At 42.9% G+C, this 23900-nt stretch overlaps 1 protein-coding gene and 1 pseudogene across 3 annotated transcripts in view; one reads left to right on the top strand and one right to left on the bottom strand.

Annotated features, from left to right (window-relative positions):
* Positions 1-4080: 4080 nt before the first annotated feature.
* Positions 4081-17063, bottom strand: LOC101605796 (annotated as a pseudogene).
* A 168-nt stretch (positions 17064-17231) lies between these two features.
* The window catches only part of Pi4k2b (phosphatidylinositol 4-kinase type 2 beta), a 31688-nt gene continuing 25019 nt past the window's right edge, over positions 17232-23900 (top strand). For 2 of the 3 annotated variants that reach the window (XM_045130358.1, XM_045130356.1), the window contains exon 1: positions 17233-17646. In XM_045130358.1, the coding sequence (XP_044986293.1) occupies positions 17340-17646 (307 nt within the window). In that variant the 5' untranslated portion in view covers positions 17233-17339. Of the gene's footprint in view, positions 17647-23900 lie in introns of all 3 variants that reach the window. The other variant, XM_045130357.1, reaches the window with a different exon arrangement.

The following is a 23900-nucleotide window of genomic DNA, read 5'->3' as shown; positions in this document are numbered from 1 at the left end:
TTCACTATGTAATCTTAGGGTGATCTCCAACTCATGGTGATCCTCCTACCTCTGTCTCCAGAGTGCTGGGATTAAAGGCATGTACCTTCATGCCCAGCTATGGTGTTTTTTTTTTTAATTTTTTTATGTATTTGAGAGAAAGAAAAAGAGGCAGATAAAGAGAATGGGTGCACCAGGGCCTCTTGCCACTGGAAATGAACTCCAAATGCATGTACTACCTTGTACATCTGGCTTTACATGGAAACTGGGGAACTGAATCTGGGTCCTTTGGCTTTGTTGGCATACCTTAACCACTAAGCCATCTCTCTAACCCTGATTTTATACTTAGAAATAGCCATGGGCATTGTGAAGCAGGCTTGTTAGTCAGATTACTTGCACAGAGGCCTGATGGAGCTGTGAGGATGAACCATGGGTTGTAATGGAGAAACAATAGAAATGCCAGGACTATGAGATGGGTGCCAGGCAGAGCTGGTGACATTGGATGAAGCTTTCTGGGGCTGTGATTAGCTTAGATGGAGGGGTGGGATTAGAACTCCAGAGACTTGTCGCTGTTAGATTTATCAGAGTTGGAGACTTGTCACTGATTAGAGTTGTCAGACTTGGAGCTACAAAGTTTGATGTTTTCCTGTGTTTTAAGTCTTGTTTTTCTTTGCTATACCCAGTGCCATCTCTTGCAGTATGAATGTCTATTCTGTGCCATGATGGTTTTTTAAAAAAAATTTTGTTATTATGGCTCAGTTAAAATCCTTGGACTATGGGGATATTTAAACATCATTGATATTAATAAAAACTATGGGGATTTTTAAAGTTGGACCGAATACATTACATATTATATCATGTATGGTTATCAGTTATGGGGTCAGGGGCAGAATTTGATAGTTTGATTCAGATGTCCCCCAAAAAACTGATGTGTTGTGAATGCTAGGTCTCCAGCTGGTGGAAATTTGGGAATTGGAGCCTCCTGGAAGCAGTGTATTTGGGGGTGGGCTTATCAGGATTATAGTAGACAACCTCATGTTGCTGGGATGAATTGGCACAGTTTATGGGAGGAATAAGGAATTTATTGAAGCTTAGAGACAAAGGGACAGTTTAATAAAGGCAGAAGAAGCTGGCCCACCTTCACAGGTGCCCACAGAGAAGAGCCAAAAGCCACCACTACTAGCACAGGCGAGCACACTTCAGGCGCTGCAGGCAAAGCTCAAGCGCTTTGCATATCTTTAAGATAGAATTCCAAATCCGCCCCTCACTGACACCTCCTCTAGCCAGGTGGCTGCAAATCCATGAAACTTTAATAAGACTCCTGAGACTACTGGGGAACATCTAGTCAAGCTACCACAGGTGTGATAGCCAGCTTCCCCTTGCCAATGTTAGGCACACTCTCCTATGGCTGTTGTCTACCTGATGTTGGCCAGGAGGTGATGTTCACCCTCAGTTCATGCCATCATTTTTCCTTGCCATCAGGGAGTTTCCCCTCGAGTCTGTAAGTCAAAAATAAACACTTCCCTCCCACAAGGGGATCTTAGTCAGGTGCTTTCTGCCAGCCACATGAAGCTGACTGAAACAGTGGGTATTCCATAGAACAAAGTAAGGAAAGTATCAGTATGAGTCACTGAAGACAGTAGACCTCATATATATATATATATGTATACATATACATTTACATACATACATATACATACATGTATAGATATATGAATCATACATCTTTACATATAGATATATAATAATGTGTGTATTATATAGGCACTGTATGTATTTTGTATGCAATATTTATTATATATACAATGTTTACACACACACACACACATATATATGATTTTGTGTGTGTGATGCCAGGGACTTGAACTTAGAGATTTCTGTATGGTAGGCAAGTACTGTTACTGAGCTCTGTCCTTAGCTTGGCAGAGGGATCTATTGTAACATGCTCATCTGAACTGAACACAAGCCTACTTTGGTTAGTTGACTGGTATTGTCAGTTTACTACAAGTTAGATTTTTTTTTAAATACATTTAATGACATAACTCTGCAATTCCAAGGTTTTGCCAAAAAGTCATATAAAGCTCATGATCCCATAAGAGCATTTAATCAAAAAAATTATATAAGAGGCGGGCATGGTGGCACACGCCTTTAATCCCCAGCACTCAGGAGGCAGAGGTAAGAGGTTCACCATGAGTTCGAGACCACCCTGAAACTACATAGTGAATTCCAGGTTAGCCTGAGCTAGAGTGAAACCTTACCATGAAAAACCAAAAAATAAAAAATAAAATAAAATAAATATAAATATATATGTGGAAAAGGCCTATGGAAATGTTAATATCTCTATTTTTTTCAATTTTAAGTTAAGAAACAAGGTGCTGGGCTAGAGAGATTGCTTAGTGGTTAAGGCATTTGCCTGTGATGTTTAAATGCCATGTTTAACTCTTCAGATCCCATATAAACCAGATATCAAAGGTGAGGCATGCGCAAGTTTGCACATGTCCAATAGGTGGTGCACATGTCTACAGTTCAACTGCAGTGGCTGAGGCCCTGACATGCCAATTCTCTCTCTCTTGTGGGTTGCTATCTCTTAAAAAAAAAGGGGGGGCTGCTGGAGAGATGGCTTAGCCGTTAAGCGCTTGCCTGTGAAGCCTAAGGACTCGGTTTGAGGCTCGATTCCCAGGACCCACGTTAGCCAGATGCACAAGGGGGTGCACTTGTCTGGAGTTTGTTTACAGTGGCTGGAGGCCCTGGTGTGTCCATTCTCTTTCTCTCTTTCTCTCTTTCTCTCTTTCTCTCACTCTCTCACTCTCTCACTCTCTCTGCCTTTCTCTGTGTGTCTATCGCTGTCAAATAAATAAATAAATAATGAACAAAAATATTTTTTTTAAAGTGCCTTGGAGGAAAGAATTATAATACAACTGTTAATAATTTGATACATTTTGGTTTGATAAATGGTATATATCCCAGAAATTGAGCAAGTGAGTAACTGAATCAAAGGCAGACTTAGATGAGGTGCCTGATGATAGATCATAAAACTAAAATAAAAATTAATTAACTAATTTGAGAGAGGGGCAGATCGAGGAAGACAGAAAAAAATGGGTGAAACAGGGCCTCCAACCACAGCAAATGAACTCCAGATATATGTGTCACCTTGTGCATCTGGCTTTAGGTGGGTACTGGGGAATCAAACCAGGGTCCTTTGGTTTGTTGGCAAACACCTTACCCACTAAGCCATCTCTCCAGCCCCAAAGGTAACTTTTTTCTTTTCTTTTTTTTTAAATATATTATTTATTTATTTGAGAGAAAGAGGCATAGAGAGAGAGAGAGAGAGAGAGGGAGAGAATGGGTACACCATGGCCTCCAGCCGCTGTGAACTAACTCCTGATGCATGCGTTCCCTTGTGCATCTGGCTTACATGGGTCCTGGAGAGTCAAACTGGGATCCTTTGGCTTTGTAGGCAAAACGCCTTAACCACTAAACCATTTCCCCAGTCCTCTTTTCTTTTCTTTTTTTGTAAGGAGTGTTCCAGGGCCTCGTGCCACTGCAAACAAAGTCCAGATGCATGTGCCATTCTGTGCATCTGGCTTCCTATGGTTATTGGGGATCTAAACTCCAGCAATCTCTCCAGCCCCCCAAAAGTAACTTTTTTTTTCTAATGTATTTTATTTTAATAAAATTGGCCAGGCCTGGTGGCACACACCTTTATTTATTTTTATTTATTTATTTGAGAGCGACACAGAGAAAGAGGCAGAGAGCAAGAGAGAGAATGGATGCGCCAGGGCTTCCAGCCACTGTAAACGAACTCCAGATGCGTGTGCCCCCTTGTGTATCTGGCTAATGTGGGTCCTGGGGAATCGAGCCTCGAACCGGGGTCCTTAGGCTTCACAGGCAAGCGCTTAACCGCTAAGCCAACTCTCCAGCCCTCTAATGTACTTTTATTGGAGAGAATGGTACACAGTTGTATGCCTTCTACCAGATGTGTAATACACAGCAACATTTAAATAGTAAAATAACTTACCGACACATTCTAATATTGAATACAATATATCAAAGACAAATCAAGCTACTGTAATTTACCTTGAAAATTTAAAAATCACATCATTATTTCACAATTTGGAAATCTGAGTAATCCAATTTCAGGATGACTTTCTCATTGTTGAACTTTGCGCTGTCAATGTGGGACTTGGGACTTCCTGTTGACTCCAGCCATTCCTTCATAGGACGAACCTTGGAGATGGGACCTTGCAGTTGACCCTGCACTGTGCCCCGGGTCCGTATTCTGGACCCAGCCTACCAATCCAAGCTTTTTACCCTCAGCCTGGGTGTACTTGTGGAAAAACACCCCTTGCACTTTTCCAAAAATTTCATAATCCACTGAGACCAAGGTGTCCCCTTCTGCTATGTTCACACCCTCCAGAACTTCCCTGCAAAGGGGGCCAAGGCATACCAGCGACCTCCAAATGAACCCCCCCCCCCACCAAAAGTAACTTTTGATGGCAAAGTACTATGCAATTCTTAGCACATATTTTGTAGAGAGATACAAAAGATTAGAGTGATTTTGCCATTGCAATATGTTTCCCATATTTATCTATTGATTAAGTAGGTTTTCTGTGTTAAGTCTATAAAAAATAGAACAATAAACAGAACTGATGCTGAGTATTATCTCATATAAGGCATAAGTAATATTTCTTTACTAACTCATGGGCTGAGAAAAATGTAGCACTATTCATTCCACTAAAAGATGCATCTGCAATGAAATATGTCACAGGAAATTATATCAGACTAACTCTCTTATGGATAAAAATTACAAACTTTGTACAAGTTGTAAAAACAGTTATTTGAAGACTTTGGAAAACAACCAAAAGCAAGCAGGCAGGAATGGAAGGGACGAGCCAGGTGTGGTGGCACACGCCTTTAGTCCCAGCACTAGGGAGGCAAAGGCAGGAGGATCACCATGAGCTCGAGGCCACCCTGAGACTACATAGTGATTTCCAGTCAGCCTGGACTCGAGTGAAACTCTACCAAAAAAAGAAAAAAAAAAAAAAAGAAATGGAAGGGACAGCTACTTTTCAAAGGATGTAAGCATAATGAATGAGAGTTATGTTCAAACGTTTTTGCCTGAGGGCACTTCCTAGTGTGCAAAACAGCTGGCGCTGCGTCAGAGCCACAGTCCCCCTGGGTTAAGGACTTACAATATGGAATTTGTGGTTTTCAGAGCAGCTAGAAATGAAGAAGGGACATCTTGAAATGGACTCAGAGAGGGCTCCCAAACCTGCACAAGAATTCTATTCAAATCTTTGCCTGAGTTATGAACTGTGTAGGGCAGGGGAGACTGCAAGGAGTTCAGTAAAAAAGTGGGCTGGAGGGCTGGAGAGATGGCTTAGCGGTTAAGCCCTTGCCTGCGAAGCCTAAGGACCCCGGTTCGAGGCTCCATTCCCCAGGACCCACGTTAGCCAGATGCACAAGGGGGCGCACGCGTCTGGAGTTCGTTTGCAGTGGCTGGAGGCCCTGGCACGCCCATTCTCTCTCTCTCTCTCTCTCTCTCTGCTTCTTTCTCTCTCTATTGCTCTTAAGTAAATAAATAAAAATAAACAAAACTTTAAAAAAAAAAAGTGGGCTGGAGAGATGGCTCAGTGGTTAAGGCACTTGCCTGCGAAGCCTAAGGACCCAGGTTCAATTCCTTAGTACCCACGTAAGCCAGATGCATATGGTGATGCATGAGTCTGGAGTTTGTTTGCAGTGGTTGGAGGCCCTGGCATGCCCATTCTCCCTCTCAAATAAATAAATAAATAGTATTTTTTAAAAGAGAAAAAGTAGTAAGTAGAGCTAGGCGTGGTGGTGCACACCTTTAATCTCAGCACTCCGAAGGCAGAGGTAGGAGGATTGCCATGAGTTCGAGGCCAGCCTGAGGCCAGTGAATCCCAGGTCAGCCTGGGCCAGAGTAAGACCCTACCTTGAAAAACCAAATAATAATTTTAAAAAGTACTAAACAGAAATTGACCCAGATGTGATCAGATGTAAGAATTAGCAAAGACATTTTTGTTGTTGTTTTCCAGGTAGGATTACCCTCTAGTCCAGACTGACCTGAAATTCACTATGTAGTCTCAGAGTGGCCTCAAACTCATGGTGATTCTCCTTCCTCCCCCCAACCCCCAGCCGAGTGCTGGGATGAAAGGCATACACCACCAAGCCTGGCTTCAGCAAAGACATTTTAAAGTATATAACACACCCATACACAGATATATACATATATATATTCAAAAACTTAAGAAAATATATAATAATAATGAATGAATATATGGGAAATCTCAGCAGAAAAACACAAACTGGAAAAACAGTAATAAATAATAAAATAAAAATAAGAAGTAATACTGGGTGTGGTAGTACACACACATAATTCCAGCACTGGGGAGGTGGAGACAGGAGAAATAGAAGTTTAATATCATTCCTAGCTATACAGTGAGTTTAAGGCCAGTCTGGTCTACTTGAGTCTCTCTCATGGAAGAAATTAATCAAATTAAAATTCTAGAACTGAAAATTGTAAGATATGGATTTTTAAAAATTCACTGGGAGAGTTTAAGAGGTATTAGGAAATAACCAAAAGGTGAGTGAAATTAAAACAGATGAAGAGAAGAGAAATTATTCAATCTGAAAAAAGGAAACTGACAACTATTAAAAAGTTAACAGAGCTGGGTGTGGTGGTGCACACCTTTAATCCCAGCACTCACAGGGAGAGGTAGGAGGATCATCGTGAGTTTGAGGCCACCCTGAGACTCCATAGTGAATTCCAGGTCACACTGGGCTAGAGTGAGACCCTACCTTGAAAAACCAAAAAAAAAAAAGTTAACAGGTAGACAGAGCTATATTGCCCTTTGGGAGAATAGTCTGTCATAGGAATTTCTAAATGAAAGAGAAAGAACAGGAAAAAAAAAGTTCATAAAGAAATAATGACTGGGCTGGAGAGATGGCTTAGTGGTTAAGCGCTTGCCTGTGAAGCCTAAGGACCCCGGTTCGAGGCTCTATTCCCCAGGAACCATGTTAGCCAGATGCACAAGGGGGCGCATGCGTCTGGAGTTCATTTGCAGTGGCTAGAGGCCCTGGCGTGCCCATTCTCTCTCTCTTTCTCTCTGCCTCTTTCTGTCTGTCTCTCTCTAATAAATAAATAAATAAAAATTAAAAAAAAAAAAAAAGAAATAATGACTGGTTGGGCGTGGTGGTGCACGCCTTTAATCCCAGCACTTGGGAGGCAGAGGTAGGAGGATCACCATGAGTTCGAGGCCACCCTGAGGTTAATTCCAGGTCAGCCTGGGCCAGAGTGAGACCCTACCTCGAAAAATAAAAATAAAAAAGAAACAATGACTGAGGGACTGGGGAGCTTGCTCAGTGGGTTAGAATGCTTGCTATGCAAGCATGAGGACTAGAGTTGAAGCACCAGTACCTACGTGAGGGGGTGGAAAAGGAAGAAGGGCTGGGACTCCCCGATCTGCAATCTGGCTGAAAAGCAGTGAGCTTCAGGCTCAGCGAGAGACTGTCTCAGAGAAAAAAGGTGAAATAGTGATGGGGGTGGAGGATGTCCAGTGTCTTCCTCTGGCCTCAAACCCCACCCCTGTATACATGAGGCGTGTACATCTCTGCACACACACGCCTGCAGCCCACACGGTGCCGCCACCCCACATACTACACACGTGCTGAGAAAATGACTGTATTATTCCCCATATTTTTGGTAAACAACCTACAGATCTGAAAAGCTCAGTTAAACCCAAACAGGATTCATGTAAGCAAAATCACAGCAAGAGAAACATGATTCCTTATTTTTATTTATTTTTAAATTTATTTTTTATTGACAACTTCCATAATTGCAGACAATAGCCCATGGTAACTCCTGCCCTCCCTCCACTTTCCCCCTTGAAACTCCACTCTTCATCATACCCTTTGCCCCTCTCAATCAGTCTCTTATTTTGAAGTCATCATCTTTTCCTCCTATTATGATGGTCTTGTGCAGGTAATGTCAGGCACTGTGAGGTCATGGATATCCAGGCCATTTGGTGTCTGGAGGAGCACGGTGTAAGGAGTTCTACCCTTCCATTGGCTCTTACATTCTTTCCACCACCTCTTCCTTCATGGAAGTTGTGATAGAGATGTTTCAGTGCTGAGCACTTCCCTGTCACTTCTTCTCAGCACCATGGTGCCTTGCGAGTCCTCCCAAGGTCACTGTCACCTGAAAAGAGAAGGTTCCCTAACCAAAAGTGAGAGTAGCGTTAATATATTGGTAATGACTCACGTATTTTAAACCAAAGATAGAGATAAAATCTTAAAGGCAGCTAGAAAGAAGTCGCCAGTGCAAATCGGTTGGGTAGGTGGATGTGTGTGATTGAAAAACAAAGTCCACAGAGCAATGAATTGACAGAGCTGAACACGGAGAAGGAAGGGGAGCAACACCAACTGTGATGGTTCGAATCTGAAATCTACCACACGAACTCGTGTTTTGTTCCCAGGCGGGTGGCAGAGCTTTGAGGGCTGGTGGGACCTTTTATAAGGTAGAGGCTGGCTGGTGGAAGTGGGTCAATAGAGGGAGGCCCTCGAATGTGGTACCTTGCTGCTGGGGATGGCCGTGAGGAATCTTACCACGTGAGCTCCTACTGCCATGAGCTCTTTCTGTGTTCTTCCTCTGATGATGAACTAGAACTTCTGAACCATGAGCCAAAATGGACCTCTCTTCCCTTGAGTCACCTCCACCTCCTCCTCCTCCTGTCCATGCTCCCCCTCCTCCCCATCCTCTCCTTCCTTCTCCTCCTCCTCTTCTGTCAGGTTTGGTCACAGTAATGAAGAAGGTTAATAATACATCAACCTAGAATTCTATATCTAGAGTTGTGGTAGTTTGAATGGATGTCCCCCCAATAGATTGAGGAGTTTTATTCAACCTTGTAACTTGGTGTCACTGTGGATGGCTCCTAGGGTCCAACCCTAAGGTGTGGGGGCAGATCTGACTTCCAGCCTAAGCTCTGCCTGGGGTTCCTGGAGTGTGCTTGCTTATGGTGCTGGTGTATTCTCTATCTGCATAGACCTGTGAAAGGGGGCCAGCTTCTTCTGCCATTATGGAACTTCCATTGGATCTGTAAGCTTCAATAAATCCCTTCCTCCCATAACTGTGTCTGGTTTGGAAGTTTGTCCCAGTAACTTGAAGTTGACTGCAACAAGAGTCAATATCCTTTGAAAATAATGGTAAAATATGTCATATCAAATGCATAAAAACTCCAAAGCTGGGCGTGGTGGCGCATGCCTTTAATCCCAGCACTTGGGAGGCAGAGGTAGGAGGATCTCCATAAATTCAAGGCCTCTCTGAGACTACAGAGTGACTCCAGGTCAGCTTGGAGTAGAGTGAGACCCTATCTTGAAAAACCTTAAAAAAAAAAACTTTTAAAAATATTTTATTTATTTATTTACAAGTACAGACAGAGAGAGGTTGAGAGACAATAGGCACATGAGGCTCTCTTGCCACTGCCAATGAACTCCAAATGCATGTGCCACTCTGTGCCAATGGCTTTATGTGGGTGCTGGGGAATCAAGTACAAGCTGAAAGGCTTTGCAAGAAAATGCCTTTAACTGCTGAGCCATCACCTCAGCCCATCAAATGAATGAAAACTTAAAATTTATCCCTAGATGTGCATTATAAATAAGGTTATTAAGTTTTTCATAGGAAGGAAAGTGACACTAGAAAAATAACATCCACAAGAAGGAATGAATTCTGGAAATAGTAAATGTAAAACATTATCAGCTATATTCTTAAGTCTTTAAAAAATGACCTTTTGGGATGGAGGGATGGCCTAGCTGTTAAGGCATTTGCCTACAAAGCCAGAGGAACCAGGTTCGATTCCCCAGGACACACGTTAGCCAGATACACAAGGAGGCGCACACATCTGGAGTTGGTTTGCAGTGGCTGAAGGCCCTGCCTGGCATGCCCATTCTCTCTATCTCACTCTTTCTCTGTCAAATAAATAAAATAAAATAAAATATTTAAAAATAAAAATAGAATAGAAGGAACATATCTCAATATAATAAAGGCTATTAATGACAAACCTACAGCCAACATATTACTAAATGGGGAAAAACTGGAAGCTTTTCCACTAAAATCAGGAACAACGCAAGGGCGTCCACTGTCCCCACTTTTATTTAATATAGTACTGGAAGTCTTAGCCATAGCAATAAGGCAAGAGACGCACAAAAAGGGATACAAATTGGAAAGAAAGAGATCAAGTTATCATTATTTGCAGATGACATGATTCTATATATAAAGGACCCTACATACTCTACCAGCAGACTGTTAGAGCTGATAAACACCTACAGCCATGTAGCAGCATACAAAATAAATACACAGAAATCAGTAGCCTTCCTATACGCTAACAACAAACACACAGAGGATGAAATCAGAGAATCACTCCCATTCACAATTGCATTAAAGAAAATAAAATAAAGTACCTTGGAATAAACCTAACCAAGGAAGTAAAGGATCTCTGCTGTGAAAACTATAAAACACTCAAGAGAGAAATTGCAAATGACACTAGGAAATGGAAAAACATCCCTTGTTCCTGGATTGGAAGAATCAATATTGTGAAAATGGCAGTCTTACCAAAAGCAATCTATACATTTAATGCAGTCCCCATCAAAGTTCCAATGGCATTCTTCATGGAAATAGAAAAAACAATCCAAAAATTCATTTGGAATCACAAACAACCTCAAATATCTAAAATAATACTGAGCAACAAAAATAAGGCTGGTGGTATCACCATACCTGATTTTAACCTACACTACAGAGCCATAGTAACAAAAACAGCATGGTACTGGCACAAAAACAGACATGTAGATCAATGGAACAGAATAGAGGACCCAGATGTAAGTCCAGGTAGCTATAACCACCTGATATTCGATAAAAATGCCAAAAATACTCATTGGAGAAAAGACAGCCTCTTCAGCAAATGGTGCTGGGAAAACTGGATATGTATCTGTAGAAGGATGAAAATAGATTCTTCTCTCACTCCATGTACAAGAATTAAGTCCAAATGGATCAAAGACCTGAAACTCTGAAACTGCTAGAGGAAAAAGTAGGGGAAACCCCTCAACATATTGGTCATGACAAAGACTTTCTGAATATAACCCCAATTGCTCAGGCAATAAAACCACAGATTAGCCACTGGGACCTCATGAAATTACAAAGATTTTGTATGGCAAAGGACACTGTGAATAAATCAAAGAGGCAACCTACAGAATGGGAAAAGATCTTCGCCAGCTATATATATATATGATAGAGGATTAATATCTAGGATAAACAAAGAACTCAAAAGTTAAATAATAAGAAATCAAACAAGCCAATTAAAAAACAGGCTATGCAGCTAAATAGAGAGTTCTCAAAAGAAGAAATATGGATGGCGTATAAGCATCTAAAACATGTTCTACATCCCTAGTCATCAGGGAAATGCAGATTAAAACTACATTGAGATTCCATCTCACTCCTGTCAGGTTGACTACCATCATGAAAACAAATGATCATAAATGCTGGTGGGGATGTGGAAAAAGAGGAAACCTTCTACACTGTTAGTGGGAATGCAATCTGGTCCAGCCATTGTGGAAATCAGTGTGGAGGTTCCTAAACCTAAAAATTGATCTACCATATGACCCAGCTATAGCACTCCTAGGCATATATCCTAATGACTCATCTCATTTCCTCAGAAGTACGTGCTCAACTATGTTTATTGCCACTCAATTCATAATAGCTGGGAAATGGAACCAGCCTAGATGTCCCTCAACTGATGGGTGGATAATGAAGATATGGCACATTTATACAATAGAGTTCTTCTCAGCAGTAAAGAAAAATTAAGTTATGAAATTTGCAGGAAAATGGATGGTTCTGGAAAAGATTATACTAAGTGAGGTAACCCAGGCCCAGAAAGCTAAGCACTGCATGTTCTCCCTCATATGTGGATCCTAGCTGCAGATGATTGGGTTTCTGTGTGAGAAGGAAAAACTCAGCAGCAAAGGCCTGTAGGCTAAAAAAGAGATATAAAGGGAAGAGAAAGGAAGGGAGGAGGGTACTTAGTAGAATGGTATTGTATGTAGTATGGTATTGTATATATGGAAGTAGAAAAATAGATTAATGGGGGTCAAAAGGCCCAAAATGAGGTCAGGGGAAGAGATTGAGTAAAGGAAAGGTGGAGGGAGGGATAATCAAAATCTAAGAGGGTATAAATAAATCATATGGAATCCTCAGTTTCGGATAATGGAATACTCAGGAGACATAGATCATTGCTAGAAAATTTTCAGTGCCAGGGATGGGATACCTTGCCAAGAAGGTCCCGATTTCCCCCAAAACATTATAGACCATTGCTGAGGCCCTTGGTTTCCCACTATGAATAGATGATAAGACCCTATTGCTGAAGACTCCACATACTTGGGCTGCGGCTGCAGGGCCACTGAGAAATCCTGCTGGAACTCAGCTGATAACCTCCTCCATGTAGACCAGCTCACAGAAAGCTTGGAAGGAGCCATTCTACATGCAGTTTATTGGGAGAAAGACAAATCACCAGTGAAGATACTCAACAGTGGATATTGTAAGCCTTATAATTGGCCAGCCAGGCCAAATGAGCCAATGGGTGCAATAGTGCCATGACTGTCATGGTGGAAACCAACTGCCCTCTAATTGGACTGGAGGCCTGCTTCATGGGAGGGAATACATCCCTGATACTGAAAACTTAAAACAGGGGTAATCTTGAGCCCTTGGAGTATAAAATCTGCTGATGTCTGGATTAATGTATATACTATGCTTATCAAACTGCCCAGTAAGCACTTCTCTTAATATTCATACCCTTATATTAATGCTACTCTCACTTTGGGTAGAGAATCTTCTATTTTCAGATGGCAGTGACCTTGGACGACTCAGAAGGTATCATAGTGCTAGAAGAAGTGACTGGAGTACTGAGTAACATCTCAATTACACCTTCCAAGGTTCAGGGTCTAATGTGGAAGAGGTGGCAGAAAGAATGTAAGAGCCAAAGGAAGGGTAGGACTCCTTACGATGTGCTCCCTCCAGACATAAAATGGCCTGGATATCCATGACCTCACAGTGCCTGACACTACCTACAAGACCATCATAAGAGGAGGAAAAGATGATGACATCAAAATAAAAGAGAGACTGATTGAGATGGGGAGGGGATATGATGCAGAATGGAATTTCAAAGGGGAAAGTAGAGGAGGGAGGGTATTACCATGGGATATTTTTATAATCATGGAAGATGTTAATAAAAATTGAGCAAAAAATAAAATAACAATCACAATCACAAAAAATAAATAAAAATAAAAAATGACCATTTAATGTGAAAAGTGTTCATTATATTTAATATATGTGAGTCTATTATACATGGCAATGCTCATATTAAGAATGGCAGTGATGGGCTGGAGAGATGGTTTAGCGGTTAAGCGCTTGCCTGTGAAGCCTAAGGACCCCGGTTCAAGGCTCGGTTCCCCAGGTCCCACGTAAGCCAGATGCACAAGGGGGCGCACGCGTCTGGAGTTCGTTTGCAGAGGCTGGAAGCCCTGGCACGTCCATTCTCTCTCTCCCTCTGTCTGTCTTTCTCTCTCTGTGTCTGTCTCTCTCAAATAAATAAATAAATAAAAATTAAAAAAAAAAAGAATGGCAGTGAGCTGGGCATAGTGGTGTATACCTTTAATCTCAGCACTTGGGAGGCAGAGGTAGGAGGATCATCATGAGTTCAAGGCCACCCTGAGACTACACATTGAATTCCAGGTCAGCCTGAGCTAGAGAAAGACCCTACCTTGGGAAAAAAAAAAAAAAAAAAAAGGCAGCAAAGTAGAATTATGTTTATCCAAGGTTCTAAGGTTCTTATATTTTTGGTCAGTTAGCACAACCTAATCTCTCAACACATTGAGACAACTTAAGGATGCATACCACAAGTATTAGCATAATCACTAAAAATATAAGGAAGCACAGCAGGAAGTCAATGGTAGGATTGAGTTGAACTACTCAGAAATGCTGGATTAACACTAAAGAAAACAGAAAAGGAGAGCAAATAAAAAAATATGAAACAAATAGGATAAGAATTGCAAAATGTGCTGGGCGTGGTCATACACACCTTTAATCCTAGCATTTGGGAGGCAGAGGTAGGAGGATTGCCATGAGTTCAAGGCCAGCCTGAGAGACTACATAGTGAATTCTAGTTCAGCCTCAGCTAGAATGAGACCCTATCTAAAAAAAAACCAAAAAATTGTGAAATGATAGATCTGAGTCTTCCCCACATCATCATTACATTAGATGTAAATGGACTAAAAACCAACTGAAGGATAGAGTTTACCAGACATTTTTCTTAAGAAACATCCAAGACCCACCTATAAATTTATCTACAAGAGACACAGAAACTTTTTTTAATATATTTTTTTAATTTTTTTAAAAATTTATTTATTTGAGAGCGACAGACACAGAGAGAAAGACAGATAGAGGGAGAGAGAGAGAATGGGCGCGCCAGGGCTTCCAGCCTCTGCAAACGAACTCCAGATGCGTGCGCCCCCTTGTGCATCTGGCTAACGTGGGACCTGGGGCACTGAGCCTCGAACCGGGGTCTTTAGGCTTCACAGGCAAGCGCTTAACCGCTAAGCCATCTCTCCAGCCCTTTAATATTTATTTTTATTTATTTATTTGAGAGAGAGAGAGAGAGAGATACAGAAATAGGCAGGTAGAGAGAGAGAGGGAATGGGCACTCCAGAACCTCCAGCAACCACAAATAAAGTGTACCCCTTTGTGTATCTGGCTTACATGGGTCCTGGGGAGTCAAAACTGAGTCCTTTGGCTTTGCAGGCAAACACCTTAATTGATAAGCCATCTCTCCAGTCCACAAAAACTTTTTAATATACAGACAAGTAGATTTTAAAAGGTGGAAAAATTTATCTAAGGTAAATGGGAAGCTTGAAAAGGGTACAGTAGTTAAAACCAAGCTTCAAACCAGAAGTATCAATAGACAAAGCAGAAAAAATAGTTCAGAAAATAATTTTTTGAAGGTCAAATAATTAGGAAAACATTAAAGCCAATGGAAGAAATAAAAATTCTGTATATGTACATAATACCACAGTTTCAAAACCCCACCAAACTAAAAGGAAAAAGACAAATCCATAATAATAAAGAGATTTATGATAACCTCTTCTCAGAAAATAATAAAACCAGACCAAAAAAATCTCATAAGCATATATATGAACTAATACTTAAAAGATTTGGTATTTACAAGATTAATTGAGAGAGGTAAAACTCAATGCAGAATACACAGTGAATAAAAAATGTGTTTGGAATGTTTACCAAGTTATATAACATGCAAGACTATGAAATAAGTATTACCACATCACTCACTGGGGAGATGCACAGCCATTAAAGGCACTTGCTTGCAACTTCCCAGTGCCCACATAAAGCCAGATACACAAAGCCAGATACACAAAGAGGTGTATGCATCTGGAGTTCATTTGCAGTGGCAAGAGGTCCTGGTGCTCCCACTCTCTCTCTGCTTGCAAATAAATAAAAATGTTTAAGGGCTGGAGTGATGGCTTACTTGGCTTATTTGTTAAGGTGCTTGCCTGCAAAGCCAAAGAACCTAGGTGTGATTCCCCAGTACCCACATAAAGCCAGATATACAAGGTAGTTTAGTTGTATGGAGTTCATTTGCAGTGGCTAGAAGCCTGGGCATGCCTATTCTTTCTCTCTCTCTCTCCTTCCTGTCCCTTTCTCTAATAAGTAAAGATAATTTTTAAAATGTTCAAAAAGTACATTTCACAATGCTGAAATGTTTGAGCAATTCTTTATCCACAGCACATTTAAATTAGAAACAACAATATCTAGAAAAGCCCTTAATGATCTGGAAATTAATACATACCAAACAAGTGGGTGATGGGGACTAGGGAAATGGCTTAGTGGTTACAGCATTGGCCTGTGAAGCTTAAGGAACTGGGTTCAATTCTCCAGGACCCACCTAAGCCAGATGCACAAAGGGGCACATGAGCATGGAGTTCCTATGTAGTGGCTAGAGGCCCTGGCATGCCCATTCTCTCTTTCACTCTGTCTCTTCCTCTCTCATAAATAAATAAATAAAATATTGAAAACAAACAAGTGGGTGAAAAATAGATCTTACGAGAAATCCAAAACTATTTCCAACTGAATAAAAACAAAACCACGAGGCTGGAGAGATGGCTTACTGGTTAAGGTGCTTGCCTGAGAAGCCGAAGAATCCCAGTTCGAGCCCCAGTATCCATGTAAGCCAGGTGCACAAGGTGGTACATGCATCTGGAGCTTGTTTGAAGTGGCTGGAGTCCCTGGTGCACCCATTCACTCTCTCTTGCTGCTCCTCTCTCTCTCTCTCTCAAATAAATAAATAAATTAAAATAAAATATTAAAAAACACAATACATCAAAAATAGAATGAAATTAGAAACAGTAGAATGCAGCTAAAGCAACTCTTGAAGGGCAACTCATAGCTTTAGATGCATATATTTTAAAAAGTAGGATGGTCCTTGATTAATGTTGTAATCTGCAGGTTAACAACTAGAGAACAACTGAAAAATGAAAAGAAGCCAAACATTAAATGAAAAGAGCAAAAATCAAAGGACTGGAAAATAAAAACATTAGTAGAACCAAAATATGGCTGTTGAAAAAAATTTAACATTGAGAAACCTCTAGATAAACTCTAAAAAAGAAAAATCCAAATTACTACTTTCAAGAATGTTTGGAGATAATTTCCATGAACTTCTAGTGGAAGATAACATATAGATCATGGTAACAAAGAAGGAAGAATAGGTTGGAGGGAGAGCAACTGTGTGGAAATAACTGACCCATGTAAAGGGGACTGAGCATTACCATCAGAACTTAGCACCTTCCCTACCCTGAATGCAGGTAAAGGCTCGGTCCCATCCTCCAAGCCCTTGTGCGCAAGCGTGAGGTCGATTTCCTGGTGAGTGAGGGCGGAGCGGGGCCAGAGAAGGGGCGGGGCCTGGGCGAGGCGAGGCGGCTGTCACGCGGCGTGGCTGGATAATGGGCGTGGTCATAGCCCGGCGGGGCGTGACTAGGCCCGTGCGGGGCGGGGCCGGATAAAGGGGCGTGGTCGGCGCTTGGCGGGGCGTCGCCAGAGAAGGGGCGTGGCCAGGGCGAGGCGAGGCAGCCGGGCCAGGGCAGGGCCAGCGCCGGAGGGCGCGGAGAGGCGGGGTGTACTGTTGAGGTGGCGTCGGAGCGATTGACCCTCGGGCCGCAGCTCCACGCGATGCTGAGGCCCGGTTCTCGGCCGCTCTGATCGGACCGCGGCGTAGAAGGCGCACCCGAAGTCCATGGCGGAGCCCAGCGAGCCCGGACGGCGGGCGGCGGCGGCGGCGGCGGCGGGCGGCGGGAGCCTCGAGGAGGAGGAGGACGAGGAGCGGGAACCGCTGCTGCCGCGTGTCGCCTGGGCCCAGCCGCGGAGAGGCGCGCCGGGGAACGCCGTGAGGCTGCCGGACGCGGCGGCGGCGGCGGCGGGGGATGGGGACGCGGCCACCCCGGGCCCGGCCGGCGCCGCCGAGCGGGTGCTCGCGTCCTGGGACTCGAACGCCTCCCGGGGCTTGCCCACTGACCTGGAACGGAGCTACCTCACCTGCTCAGGTGCGTCTCCCGCGCTTCCCGGCCCCGCGGGCTCCGAGGCCCCGGGGTGCCGCGCCGCTTTCCCGCCGGCTCCTGGCCCTTCCCGGCAGCACCGGCAGCGCGGGCTGGGGTGCACACCTTGCCCTCGGCCTCCGCTCACCTTCCCAGTGGCTGGAGGCTGTCACTCTCAGGGCCGAGTTTTCATTCAATTCTGAATCCTGGCTTCCCCCCAACAGAGTGAAATCCAAACCGAAGTCAGACTCAGGAAAACGTAACACGGGACAGTGACGTAAGTTGTTTGCTCAAGTTTGGACTTGAAGTCTTGATCAGAACTCTGAACTATCCAGAAAGCTTCCCTCCACTTAGGAATCTGCAAGGTGGATGGCAGCCGGAGATATGCATAGAAATAATATTCTGCTTGCCGCAGGGACAAAATATGAAAATTTTCTCCCAAATGTTGCTATTGTGACGTTAGCCAGAGGGAGCACCGGGTTGCTCACAGCTTTCTTGCAGTTTTTGTTTTCTTTTGGGTCACTTTTTTACTTAAGCTCTTAGAAAGAAAAACATTTTTTTACTATGAAGGGGACTGATTGCGTTTAGAGAAAGAGAGAGGCTTTCCAATTAACATTTGGGCATGGTTTTGCAGGCCTGGACATCTGTTGATGAAGTTGAGTGTTGGGTGATGGAGTGCAGTTAGGCTAATTTGGCGGAAATGGGTAGTGTTCTGCGAGTCCCCAGCTGGAGACTTTACTGATGGTGTGAGGATGGGATGGAGTCAAGGAGGTGACATATCATTTTTTCTGGAGTATCACTGTGACAGCTTATGGAAAAGGCAACAATGAATGTTTCAATATATATATATGGGGGGGGGTAGGGTCTCATTCTGCCCTAGGCTGACCTGGAATTTACTGTGTAGTCCCAGGGTGGCCTCGAACTCATGGGTGATCCTCCTACTTCTGCCTCCCGGGTGCTGGGATTAAAGGTGTGCGCCACCACATCCGGCTATTTTTTCTGTTTTTATTTTTATTTATTTGAAAGTGACAGAGAAAGAGGCAGAGAGAGAAAAAAAATGGGCGTGCCAGGGCCTTCAGCCACTGCAAATGAACTCCAGATGCGTGTGTCCCCTTGTGCATCTGGCTAAGAATCGAACCTCGAACCAGGGTCCTTAGGCTTCTAACTGCTAAGCCATCTCTCCAGTCCAAGGAATGTTTGATTAATATTGCTGACCTTTTTTCACACTGGTAATTTTTACCTGGCCTGCTACTTTATACTTACGTACCCTGAACAGTTTTAAGGATTTTGGGCATAGTAAGCTGCCCAAGTTCTAACTGAACTACTCAAGCATGAATATTCTAGAATCAATCAGACCCAGAGGAGCCAGCCTGTCTGAAATATGTTTTGATGTGCATGTCTGCTTCAGTTATGTTAGTTGCTGGATGCCTTTGCAGGACAGTATTTGAATAGAGCAAGTGAACAAGTTGTCACCAAGTCACAAATGGGCCCAAGTCACCCAGCTACAAGGATACTTGGGCCATATATTATGTAGGATGCAGTCTGAGGTACCAGGACCCATATGACTAACCTGCCTTTTCCTACCCCAGAGGTCTTGTGTAGCTAGATTTAAATACAGCTGAATGTCATTAAAGTGCACTTGTTTGAAAGTGAGATTTTTTAGGTAAGCAGACTGAGGCTAGAAAACATCAAGGATAAAAATATGGTACCTAGAATACAAATGGATTATTAAGACGTCCTTCTTAGTGGTAGTTTCTAATTTGCTAAGATTTGTTTTTGACATTTTATTCTCAAAACAGCACGATAAGCTAGTTGACGTTAACCCAAGTCTTTGTTGTGAGAATTGAAACTGTAGGGCTGAGGAGATAGATGACTGTAAGGACAGGGTTATTTGGTGTGCGAGCATAGGACTGAGTTTGATTCCCAGCACCCACTTGGAAAGCCTGGCAGGCTGGAGAGATGGCTTAGCAGTTTAAGGCACTTGCCTGTGAAGCCTAAGGACCCAGGTTCGATTCCCCTGAGCACATATAAGTCAGGTGCACATGGTGGTGCATGTGTCTGAAGTAATTTTGCACTAACTAGAGGCCCTAGTGGGCCCATTCTTCTCCCCCTTGCCCATAAATAAATATTTTAAGAATGTTGTTATTAAAACAGTCTGTGATGGCTGTGCACACATGTAACCCCAGTGCTTACAAGGATCACTGGAGCTTGGTGGTCAGCCATTCTGACCAAAAAGCCGCATGAGCTCCAGGTTCAGGAAATGAAGCTGAAGAGCAATAGAGGTCAACGCCTAACATCCTTCTCTGGCCTGCAGAAGCGTGCATGTGCATCTGCACACACTGCATCACATAACTCACACAGGTCTTAGAACTTCAGGGGTTAGTGGTTTGTTCAAAGCCAAGTATCCAGGAAGTGGTGAAGCTCAGCCTGGTTCATCTTTTACATGTCCTGAACTTTGTCCATTTTGCTATGTAGATTACTCAGTGTTACAAAATAACGAAACTTTTGGTGTTTTGGTTTATTTTGAGGTATGGTCCTGCTCTAGCCCAGACTGACCTGGAATTCACTCTGTAGTCTCAGGGTGGCCTCGAACTCACAGCAATCCTCGTGCTTCTGCCTCCCAAATGCTGGGATTAAAGGCATGCTTGTTTTTTTTTTGTTTTGAGGTAGGGTCTTGCTTTACCCCAGGCTAACCTAGAATTCAAGATGTAGTCTCAGGCTGCCCTTGAACTTCCTACTTCTGCCTGGGATTAAAGGCATGCACCACCATGCCCAGTTTAAGTTTAGTGGGGGTTTTTTGTTTGTTTTTTTGTTTTTCGAGGCATGTGCCAGCACATGAGATTGAGCTTAGTTTGTTTTTTTTTTTTTTTTGATGTGTCTATTAACTTCCTTTGTCTCTTACCTTGCAGTTGCCATGACAGCTTATTTTCAAGACCTTATCTTTTGATTAATCTTAGCATCATTTGTATAGCTTAAGTATTTTGTATATACAAACAGGTGCTTTGCATATTTGACCTGTGGAAGAATGTCCTATGTCTTTTGTGTTTATATTATCAAGGTAGTTGACACAGTCTTCTTGAAGTGTGTAAAGTGTGGTGTTGCTAGGTCAATGTCAAAGTTGAAGGGCAGTAGCAGTCTTTGTAATTAGTGAATCAGATTGTAATAAAGATGACGGTAGTTAATAACCTAGTGCCATTTGTATGTGTAAAACATAATTCTGTGTGCTTCACGTGTATTGGGTCATAACTAACCCTGTGGCGTAAGTACTGTTCTGTATTCCCTTTTAAGCAAGCAAGGAAAAGCCGGGTGCGGTGGCTCACACCTTTAATCCTAGCACTCAGGAGGCAGAGGGAGGAGGATTGCTGTGAGATTGAGACCACCCTGAGACTACAAAAGTGAATTCCAGGTCAGCCTGGGCTTGCGAGACCCTACCTTGAAAAACCACAAGCAAGGGAAACTGGACATGATGCACGTCTGTAATTCCAGCACTCAGGAAGTTGAGGTAGAAAGATAATCGTGAGTTAAAGGTCAACCTGGGCTATATAGTATCAGACGCAGTTTGGGTTACATAGCAACAACAACAAAAAGGAAAAAATAAGTGGGCCGTGGTGGCGCCCGCCTTTAATTTCAGCACTTGGAAGGCAGAGGTAGGTGGATCACCATGAGTCCGAGGCCACCCTGAGACTACATAGTGAATTCCAGGTCAGCCTGAGCTCGAAAAACAAAAACAAAAAATAAATAAATAAAAATAAAGTAGTGTTAAGAAGAAACAAAGGAGGGCATGTGGGGTGACTTCGCCAAGGTACCAGTTTGTATAAACTGAGCACGTACCCTAACAGAAGACAGTGTCAGAATTCAGAGAGTAACCAAAGTTAAAGAACATAGGCATTTATCAACCAAGTGGTAAAGCGCTTACCTTGTAATCAAGAGGACATGAGTTCAATCCCCACTACCCACATATATGCTGAGCATGGTGGCATATGCCTCTGATACTAGCACTGGTGAGGCAGAGAGAGGCGGACTCCTGAAGCTTGCTGGCACTCCAGGCCAACATGAGACCCGGTCTCAAAAAGAGGTGGTCACAGGTTTGATTCTCCAGGTCCCATGTAAGCCATATGCACATGGTAGCACAAGCGTCTGGAATTTGTTTGCAGTGGCTAGAGGCTCTGGCATGCCCATTCTCTTTCTCTCTCTCTTTCTCACTCTCCCTGTCTCAAATAAGTAAATAAATAAATAAAAGTAAAAATTTTTTTTAAAAAGGGGTGGTCAATATTCCTGAGGAAAAAACAAGGTTGTCCTCTAGTCTCCAATTGCACATACATGCTTCCACACATGTGTAAATAAGCATACACACGTGTACATATTCTGCAAACAAAAGTATTTAAAAGTGAAGAAGAGAGTTGGAACGATGGCTTAGCAGTTAAGGCACTTGCTTGCAAAGCCTTATGACTTGGGTTTGATTCCCCAGTGCTTGTGTAAAGCCAGGTGCACAGTGGCACATGCATCTGGAGTTCCTTTGCAGCAGCTGGAGGCTCTGCCATGCCCATTCTCTCCCCCCCCCCACCTCTTTGCTTGCTTGTACATGAATAAAAGTATTTTTTAAAAAGTGAAGGGCTGGAGAGGTGGCTCAGTGGTTAAGGTGCTTGCTTGCAAAGCATAACAACCCTGGGTCAGTTCCCCAGTACCCATGTAAAGCTGGGTACACAAAGTGGTGCTTGCATCTGGAGTTTATTTGTAGTGGCTCACCCATTCATATTCATTCTCTCTCTCTCTCTCTCATTGCAAATAAATAAAAATATTTTTAAATAGTGAAGAGGCCAGTTTGGTGACGCATTCCGAATCCCAGCACTTGGAAGGCATACATAGGAGGATCGCCATGAGTTTGAGGCTTCCCTGAGACTACATATGAATTCCAGGTTAGGCTGGGCTAGAATGAGACCCTACCTCAATAAACAAAACAAACAAACAAAAAGTGAGGAAGAAAAATATAATGAAAAACCAGGGTAAATTAACCAAATAAAGATTGGAATAGGAGTAAACCAAATACACAGCAGCAGTCTATATATAAATTACTGAAAAGCTAACAGAAAAGAAGCCATGGGTATACATAGGCTCAAAACTAACCAATTTGGGGCTGGAGAGATGGCTTAGCGGTTAAGTGCTTGCCTGTGAAGCCTAAGGACCCCGGTTCGAGGCTCGGTTCCCCAGGTCCCACGTTAGCCAGATGCACAAGGGGGAGCACGCGTCTGGAGTTCGTTTGCAGAGGCTGGAAGCCCTGGCGCACCCATTCTCTCTCTCTCCCTCTATCTGTCTTTCTCTCTGTGTCTGTCGCTCTCAAATAAATAAATAAATAAAATTTTAAAAAAACTAACCAATTTGAACTAAAACAACTGATATAGAGTAAGCTGTCACATTCTCTTGGAAAAGAGTTCATGTGCTTAGTAATAGGGCCTTTGTAAATTGTAGTGGTAGATCCAGGCTATCTTCAAATAGAAGAATGTTCATTTTCCAGTGGGAAGGAGGATAGTGTCTTCATTAACAGGTGTTGGGAGGATGACTCAGTGAATAAAGTATTTGCTGTACAAGTGTGGGGACCTGAGTTTGGATCCTTAGCACCCACATATATGCCGGGTGGACATGGTGGGCCGGCCTATAATCCCAGCATTTGGGAGACAGAGACCAGGTATCCCCAGGGTAAGACTAGCCTAATGGGTGAGCTCTGGGTTCAAGTGAGAGACATTGCCTAAATAAATAATGTGGAGAGTGATTGAGGAAGACATCAGACTTCTGTCCTCCACATGCAAAATAGAACAAGAAAAAGGAAGAGGCTGAGAACATCCTGGCTTCTTGTGTCTGTGATCTGATTTTGTTTGAAGCTGATTATGAAATAGAGTGACTGGACTCCATGACAGTAATGTAGGCGGGTTTTGTAAAGATCTAAAAGTGTGTCTATGTATAATATGCAACAATGTATACATCAGTAACAATGACAATGGACACAGCGTTCGAAAGAACTGACAAAGTACACAGTGGGAGAGGCCAGGAGTGGTGTGAGTTGAGTGTTTTGACATGAATTAGTAAGACGGCAAGATCCTAAATAACTACAGTTATTATAAAGCTTCTTTGTGTTGGTGTCAAGGCTAGAGTGCCTTGATTTGGCAGTGGTTTTCCTTGGTTCTGGAGACTCTAACCAAGGAGGAACATTAAAACACTGAGGCACAGGGCTTGGAGAGGTGTTCAGTGGTTAAGGGCACTTGCTTGCA

The sequence above is a fragment of the Jaculus jaculus genome, chromosome 11, assembly GCF_020740685.1.
Source record: "Jaculus jaculus isolate mJacJac1 chromosome 11, mJacJac1.mat.Y.cur, whole genome shotgun sequence".
Lineage (NCBI taxonomy): Eukaryota > Metazoa > Chordata > Mammalia > Rodentia > Dipodidae > Jaculus > Jaculus jaculus.
The sequence above is the reverse complement of the archived record's forward strand: the minus strand, read 5'-3'. Positions and strand labels throughout refer to the sequence as shown.